Genomic DNA, 9,079 nt, shown 5'->3' with positions numbered 1-9,079 from the left:
AAATTAGAAATTTACAAAAATAACAATTTTCTGTGTTAATTAAAGATGCCTTGCGGCCACCAATCCCTGACGTCATACATTCAGTGAACTCTCAGAAGGTGCACGCAGACACAGTGCTGCAGGAGACGTTTAGGAGCACGGTAAGGTCACTTGGCAGTTAGCCTATCTGAACATGCAATAGTATTCAGCTTAGAGATAGAGAATACAATGTTTAAAGTTGTTTCATGTTTAATGAAGTAGGTAGGCTATCAAACCCGTTTTAACCATGTCATGGTCCATCCATTTCAATAACCTGGCAGCTTCGAAGGCTGAACGTTCATAACATATTCTGATTAGGTTACTATGTTATAGTAGCTTAGGTTAGTAGACCTAGTTCATAATCAGAGTAGGCAAACATTTTCTAAATCGTCATAAGCCGACGAAATAGGCTACTGTAGTTGTTTAACTAACCCAACTCCACACGTCGTTCTCTGTTTACAGAAGGCTACATTACGCGTCATTTCACTCAGTGGCCACACGCACATTAGCAGCTTGCTAATGGTGGTAGTTCACTGTGATAAACATTAAAATTATAGCCTGACAAGCCAGACTAGGCAATAACATATTTGCTGCCGCTAGGGTGCGTCTAGATTTCTAGGCTATTAAAATTAGCTTTGAATGTAATCAATAAGATGTAGCCTTATAGCCTATGATCTCTGTGTAGACAATAGCCTAATGAAAACTGAAAAGACCTATCTGTCTGTGCCCTGGCTACAGTAGGCCTACACTACATGCACTCCTATTGAATCTTCAGAACCAAGGAGAGAAATGAGAAAAATGTGTTACAGCTCTGTCTGCTATTTACACCCATTCTCCTTGATACATAATGAATAAATATAAAAATTTATAAAATGTGGATACAGTGTGATGGAATATGTTTTATTTTGATATAATTTGCATGTAGCCTATGTATTCTTTATTGGGTTGTAATCAAAATTAAGTTTTAAATAAAGTTAACACGTTTTCTGAAAATTTTGTTCCATGTGCCCTTTTTTTTAAAATTTGAGCCCCTGCCCCTTCAAAGGTCTCTGCACGCCCCTGATGGTTGCTGGAATATGACTCCAGTTTAAAATACAAGGAGACCCAGAGCGCAGGCAGTGTGCGCTAGGAGGGCCAGTTGACGCTGTCTGAGTCTGGAAACCGTTGATACGAGAGACGCATTCTCTACGCCACATAGCCAACCACACAGAGCGCACTGGAGACATTCTGCCATGCGTTTTTACGCATACGCGTTTTACTTGAAAGGATTTTTATTCACCTTCTACCAAAGATCATAATAAGCAACCAGGTCTGACAACGAAACACTTTTAAAAATGGAACTAAAACAACTCAATGCTTCTTTTTCAAAAAACGACAGCGACCCATTTGGAAGAAATGAAGAAGTCGCTAAAATTGAAATAACCGTTTTGAGCATTACTTTTGTTGTGGCAGTCATTGGTAACATTAGTGTACTGGTAGCTATGTACAATACCAAGAAAAAGACTTCCAGAATGCATCTTTTCATCAAACACCTGAGCTTAGCCGACTTAGTGGTCGCTTTTTTCCAGGTTTTGCCACAACTGTGTTGGGAGATTACATTTCGTTTTTATGGACCGGATTTTCTCTGCAGGATTGTAAAACACTTACAGGTGCTGGGAATGTTTGCTTCTACATACATGATGGTAATGATGACTGTAGACCGCTATATCGCAATCTGCCACCCGTTGAAGACTCTCCAGCAACCGACTCGCAGGTCCTACATCATGATCATCAGCACCTGGGTCGGCAGCCTGCTGCTCAGCACGCCGCAGTCCTTCATCTTCTCCCTGAGTGAAATAAAGAACGGGTCCGACGTGTACGACTGCTGGGGGCACTTCATCGAGCCGTGGGGTTTGAAGACCTACATCACCTGGATCACAATTGGGATCTTTTTAATCCCAGTTTCTGTTCTGATGGTTTGTTACGGATTCATATGTCACAGTATTTGGAAAAACATTAAATATAAAACGAAAAAAACCACGTCCGATGCCACGCATAAAAAGGGTTTAATTGGCAAGAACTCCGTTAGCAGTATCACCACTATATCCCGTGCGAAGCTGAGGACAGTCAAAATGACTTTTGTTATTGTTCTGGCATATATTATTTGTTGGGCACCGTTTTTTACCGTCCAGATGTGGTCGGTGTGGGATGAAAACTTCTCATGGGCCGGTATGTATTTTTATGAATATACTATGTAGATTCAGATTATCCCTTGCCATAGGTTTCTTTGTTCTGTTTTTGTTTAACATAAAATTATCTTTCTTATGAAAAGCAATTGCTTTTTACATTCGGTTAATTTGTATTTGATTTTTTGTTTTTTTCTTCTTAAGGAGATCAAGAGAGTTTTCTTGTAAATAAATTGATTATTTTGAATTTGTGCACTGAAGCTCAAAACAAGTTTCCATCTCTGCCTTGTTATAGAAATATTATTAACGAACTTTCAGCCATTTTACGTTTTCACACTGACAGATAAAAACTTTAACTTGAATAGACTGTATTTGTGTACCACAACAGCCTACTTTTTAAATGATAAACATCAAAATTACAGGAACTCGCAATTACCCTACTAAGCACCTCTTAATGTTTTTTCCATTCCCGCTGTTCCTCCATGTCAGATTCTGAGAACACCGCTGTCACTCTCTCTGCACTGCTAGCCAGTCTGAACAGCTGCTGCAACCCCTGGATATATATGATCTTCAGTGGTCACCTTCTGCAGGACTTTGCATACTGCTTTCCGTGTTGCCACAAAATCCACCAGAAGTTCAAGAAAGAAGACTCAGACAGCAGTATCAGGAGAACCACGCTCCTGACTAAAATAACAAACAGAAGTCCCACGTGCAGTTCAGGGACATGGAAAGATCTGGATAACTCACCGAAGTCAGACAGGTCAATTCCATTGGACCTGCAGTCTTGATTCCCTGTATCAGTGCTCCATATTTATTAACTTTTTTATTAAAATGGTGGCACGAGGTACCTCAAACTGAATGTGATCTTGCCATAGACTCTGCAGGACATGCCCTGCCACATTTAGGGCATGTCCTGTCTGAACTAAGGGGCATGTTATGTCTGACTTAAAGAGTGTTGGGGGGGAAAAGGCACAATGTGGTGTGAATCGGTCTGAGCCAAGGTCTCTCGTTGGTATAGGTCTGGACCGGAGAGCCCAATCTGTCTGATTCTGTCCAGACAGAATTTGCTTATCTACATTTACCCTCCATCCCTTAGTCTGCTTTCCAAATGCCAAGTCTGACCGTTTGAGATTTCATAGGGGCAGCAGGGGCACGTGCATCAGCAGAGGTATTTGAGCAGCTCAAGAGGGGATTACTAATGGAGAGATGGCCGGTCCCTTATGAGACCAGAAAGTGACAAGCCAACTATAAAATACCAGTCCTGATTGCAGTATAGTTTTCAAAGATTTGATAGCTCTCGGGGTTATTGGCCGGGAATTCACAGTGCACGAAACAGGTCAGTCGAAGGAGGTTGTGAAAGCGCTCCCTGGATCTGTCCATCACTGTATATAGACTTGAGATGTTCCATATGTGCTACACATGAATGTAAACATGTGTGTGTGTGCGTGTATGTGTCTGTGTGTGTGTGTGTATCTATGAGTGTGCTTGTACTTGAGGTGGAAGGGTATTTCTCCATTCTTCCACTATGCTGAAAACATCTTTGTGGTTGCACAATCATGGTGGGAATGAATATGTTTAAAAATTACTTCCATCAACTCCACACACATTGCTTCTTACTCCAGAATGTTGAAAAAAGTCCCCTTTGCTCTATTGTATTTCACAAGGCACCACGCAGTGCACGCAGTGTAAATATAAATATAAATGTTCTCTTTAGTGGTTAGTGTACAAAAGCACTAGTTGAAATCACAGCAGGGTTTTGAAGAATGTATATGAACTATGTGGGGGCGGGAGACCAATGCATAGGGGTCAGGAACTGGTGGCCAAGCGACTGCAGAATCTGTTCTGCAGTTATATGGTGTGAGGAAAGGGGTAAACACATTTTTCACATTTAGGGCAATATAAAGAAAGCATGCTTTGCCATTACGGTCATATGACTTTGTCTGGGGTATAGGAATCTATAGGCTATTTTGTCAAGCAAATTCTATGTCAAGGTTCTCCACTAAAGTCCTCTTAACTGACAAAATGTAATGTTATTTATCAAGGGAGCTTGTCCCCTTCACCTCAACTAGAGATTGTGCATTCTTGTCAACACGTAAACATTATTCATCATTTCTGAAATCCTTGTCCTCAGATAATACTTGTTGTAGGCTATATGAAGAAATTGCACATCAAGTCAAAACACAAATGATGTTACCTGTATGTAACACCTAATCATTTCAATGTTAAGTGATCTTTATGCTGTTCTGCTTGTACACTGTGTAAAGAAAATATATATTGCGTAATATAAAAGGATGCTATGCTCTGACTGCTCGTATTTTTTGTTCATTCTGACTTGGACCACACAGAATTGTTTTGAGTCTTTGCAAAAATGTAAAATGTAACAGAAGACATATCCACCCATAAACACTGCTACAATTTTCGCTTGAATTACACTTCTGCATGTCCTGGAAGCAGCAATAGAGGGATTTAGAATTCACATGGGGTTTAAAATGGCTGTGACAGGACAATCGAGTTAATTCTGTTAATGTGCTACAGTGGCAAAAGTCAGTGGGCTCTTCACTGCTAGCAGACACCTGAGGTGAAACGTCTGAGCCTTTGAAATCATCAATAATTAGGAGGAATACCTCCATGAGATGTATGAGAGGCATACTTAAATGTGACTAGATGAAGATGTTGAAGACAAATTGCTTTAATGACACAGAGAATCCAGCCTGTTTAAGTATAAACTCTGTGTGCGTGTGTGCTTGAGTGCCATGCTGAGAGAGAGAAGAGGGAGCGAAAGAGAGAGAGAGAAAGTGAAAGAGATACACTGCCAGCAGTCAGTTAGTGCCTTCCAAAAACGACAAACTCTCCTTGGCTCTAGTGATGAGCTTCACTTGCCCTGAATTAACCAGCTCCTTATCCCCAGCTGGCCATGACCGAGCCCAGCCACAGGCCAGGCCGGGCCAAGGGAAAGGGCTGGTGACCCTAAGAGGAGGACCCCCCTCCCAGCTCCATGTGACGGAGCATTCATCATCACCGCGGCCTCCACACTGCCCTGTCCGGCACTGGCCCTCTAATACATTCCAGACCGACCTGACAAGAGGGGGCCCATCTCACAGCGTCCTGTCTCCTGCCCAGTATGGAAGTGGAGAGGGAAAGAGTGTGTTTGTGTGTATTAGTATATTTGTGTGTGTATGCAGTGTTGGGAGGGTTACTTTCAAAACGTATTCCGTTACAGAATACAGAATACATGCCCAAAAATGTAATTTGTAACATATTCCGTTACGTTACTTAATCTGAGTAACGTATTCTGAATACTTAGTGTTTTGGACATGAAAGTAGCCTACTAGGCTACTGCACTGTAGCCTACTGTAGTATAACTGAACTGTAAACCTCGAAAAAAAATGTTGTAGGGGATAGCCTATGTACAACAAGCATCAAAAGCAAACAGCCCTGAACCTAAAACTGGGCATTTATAGCTGAAGGTGATTCACACACAATTATTTTTCTTTCTCCTATAGGACTATAGTCCTTTATGGGGGAAAACACTAAGTTTGGTAACTTCCACATTGGTGCCCAGGGATTCATATTCCATCCATGTCTATGTCCGTCAAAAGTTTGAAATACCTTAATTGACTGACACATAATCTTCAGTGTCCCGCCGGCGGGACGGTTACCCCCCTCCCCCACCTCCAGTGTTGGGAGGGTTACTTTCAAAACGTATTCCGTTACAGAATACAGAATACATGCCCAAAAATGTAATTTGTAACATATTCCGTTACGTTACTTAATCTGAGTAACGTATTCTGAATACTTAGATTACTTCCGCATTGAATAGCATTTTATAAATGTAGGAATGCGGCCATCAAATCCTGCTTAGGCCTACTAAACAGGCCTATTCTGGTGTGTTCTTCTGTCCCAAATGGCTGAAGTGTTATAGGCCCACATAGGAGAATGTAAAGTCAACTAAGCGATACAACTTTAAAATAGCAAGGTGACCACTAAAACTACAGCAGGAGACTAGGCTAATTAAAACAAACAAAATAATTAGGCTACTTTAAGGGCGTAGCCAGAAATTATAATTAAGGTGTGCCTGTGAGATTTTTCGGTGGCATCAACCCAGTACAAGTGAGGGGCGCATATGACAGGTGGAACGCAAATGACTTGTAAATGTAAACACTATGCTACTGTAGACTATATCAGTGCTCTCAAAATGACAATCAAAAACCGCACGTTAAAATATGCTACTAGCAAGAATAATTCTTCAGAGGCTGCACCATATAATTCATTTTAAAACGTAAATGTAAAAAAAATAATCCATAAAGCTATTTTAAGTTAGAATAAAAAAACTTAGAATGCAGTGCCTATTTTAGAGATTGGTTTTTATTGTAGGTCTAAATCAACACGTGAACTAGGCTTTGTTTATTGATTAGCAAACTGTGATTGGCTGAAGTAGCCTGAGCTATTAATACTTGGGAAAATATCGTTTGAACAGACATCAGGAACCACGATCAGTGAGGAACAGGAGTTACCTCCACTTACTTTACTCCTAATTTGCTGTGCAAACAGTCATTTCAGGGTCTCGGTGCGTTTTGAGGCTAGTGCAAGACGGCGGGGCTTGGAAATTTAACATGGAAACAATTTCATCAGATTGCTTTCAGGAGCTTCTGGGAAATGGAGTTGCCTTCATTTATTTAGAGAGTGAATAAACTTATGAAACAGAGAAGTATCGTCATGTAATCCATTGATTTTAACAATCTAACTGTATTCTAAATACCAACTATTTAACTTGTAACTGTAACGGAATACAGTTACTCATAATTTGTATTCTGAATACGTAACGCCGGTACATGTATTCCGTTACTCCCCAACACTGTGTGTATGTATGTGCATGTGTGTGTGTGTGTTTGTAGCAGGGGAATGGGAAGGAAGGGGGGTGAGTGTGTGTATGTGTGTGTTTGTAGTGGGGTAGTGGGAAGGAAGGGGGCTGGATGTGTGTGTGTGTGTGTGTGTTTGTAGTGGAGTAGTGGGAAAGAAGGGGGCTGGATATGGGTGTGTGTGGGTGTGTGTGTGTGTGTGTGTGTGTGTGTGTGTGTCCTTGTCCTTATGACTTCCAGTGATTGGAAGTAATGGAACTGAATGAGTGCTGGACCAGCCGTATCAGATCACTGTAGCACTCTTAAGCTCCAGGGGCCCCAGCTCCCACATCTGTTTCAGGCACACACACACACACACACACACACACACACACAGACACACACACACACACACACACACAAAAACACATACACACACACAGACACACATACACACATGCACGCACACACACACACACACAGACACACACATACACACACACACACACACACACACACACAGACACACAGAGAGACACACACACACACACACAAACACGTACACACAACACACACACACATATACACACACACACACACACACACACACACACACACACACACTCATCTTATGATTTAAAAATGAAAAAGAACCAGTCTTCAATTTGAAATATTGGTCTTTCAAATCCCTGTGAAGTTGCGGCAGCCAGGTGTGTAATCAAATGAAATTATGAAATACATGCCTTTGATATCAGAAGAAAAGGACAAATGTTTCAGATTGCATCTAGTGTTTCCTGTGACTTCGCTGTAAAAGATCAAGACTACACAGCATAAAAAAGAACACTTCTGGAACAAAGACTCGAGTGCCTTGGTGATTACACTCATGCCCTTGTTCCTGAGGTATGCGCATAGGAGCAAAATTACTGTCATATTCGTTCACTCACCTAGTCAGCAGAACAGCAGAATCTGGGTCACATGGAAAATAGTACACACTTTGATCATGAGATCATATGCCACAGCACAAGCCCAAGTCTCCTGCAAATTCTATTGTTAAGATTCAGAACATGCTCAAATGTATTGATTGTTGTTAAGTGATGTCTATTAAGAAGATCCATTTGTGGGTCAAGTGCACAGCAGCTGTCTTTGTAATAAAGGGGGATGATGCCTAAGGATTAGAATCATTTTCACAGCTGTCTAGTTGTCTAAGGATTGCTGACGACGCAATGCACATAATGCTACTTGCACACTGCACGTGGCAGAACCATACTTTCAAAAGATGCAATGATTACACGTGCTTTTAGGATCAAACAGCCAGAGAGACAGACAGACGGACAGACAGACAGACAGACAGACAGACAGATAGATAGAAGGCAGGCATATGAAGAAAATATTATAAATATAAAATAAGCAACTAGGTTTTAATTATAGGTACAGTAATATGCCAAAATTGTAACTGATAGTCCGAACACAAACTCAACGTTTTCTTCTCACAGTTATACAGTTGTGTAATGCTATCATTATGGAGTCTACGACTGGGTGAGCACCAAAGTTTACATTTCAGCGAGTGCTTACGAAATGGACTATTTCCTGAAGCCAACTGGCCTCAGGGTAAACAATACAGCATGAGAATACAGTTCATTCACTATCACTCACTCACTTTCTCACTCACGTTTCTCACTCACTGGCCTTTGCTCAGCATGGTCAGTCACTGTCATATGGACACACATTCTTTCCCTGTGTTTTTAATAAGTATTTGACTGATTAATGGCTTCAACCAGCAAAACAAATCTGTGATTTAGGACTTTCACTAATAGACCGATATTAGTGTCTTTTGAAGCCAGTGTCTCCTAGGTCTTATAAAAATAACCCTGACAGGACATAAAGCCTTGGTTGATTATCGCACTGTTCATTTTCATAAACAGGGAATTGGGCTGTGTTCAACATGGCAAAGGGAAGGCAGTGTCCGTTATAGGTTGGGATGCAACCCCACCTAAGGCTCGCATGATGATGAAAGTGCCTGCTCCCGCATAAACGGTCCAACAACGTGTGCACTTCCAA

General features: G+C 41.3%; 1 protein-coding gene across 1 annotated transcript; it reads left to right on the top strand.

Moving 5' to 3' along the window:
* The first annotated feature begins 1,153 nt into the window (after positions 1-1,153).
* LOC143103064 (arg8-vasotocin receptor-like) lies at positions 1,154-4,488 on the top strand. Its single transcript, XM_076266854.1, has 2 exons — positions 1,154-2,226; positions 2,673-4,488. The coding sequence occupies exons 1-2, from the start codon at positions 1,353-1,355 to the stop codon at positions 2,969-2,971; spliced, it is 1,173 nt and encodes a 390-aa protein (XP_076122969.1). The 5' UTR covers positions 1,154-1,352; the 3' UTR covers positions 2,972-4,488.
* Positions 4,489-9,079: the final 4,591 nt, after the last annotated feature.

Source organism: Alosa pseudoharengus, unplaced genomic scaffold, assembly GCF_046254945.1.
Source record: "Alosa pseudoharengus isolate Yale_2024_CS ecotype anadromous, Long Island Sound unplaced genomic scaffold, YU_APseudo_1.1 YU_APseudo_1.1_scf_10, whole genome shotgun sequence".
In the NCBI taxonomy this organism is placed as follows: domain Eukaryota; kingdom Metazoa; phylum Chordata; class Actinopteri; order Clupeiformes; family Clupeidae; genus Alosa; species Alosa pseudoharengus.
The sequence above is the reverse complement of the archived record's forward strand: the minus strand, read 5'-3'. Positions and strand labels throughout refer to the sequence as shown.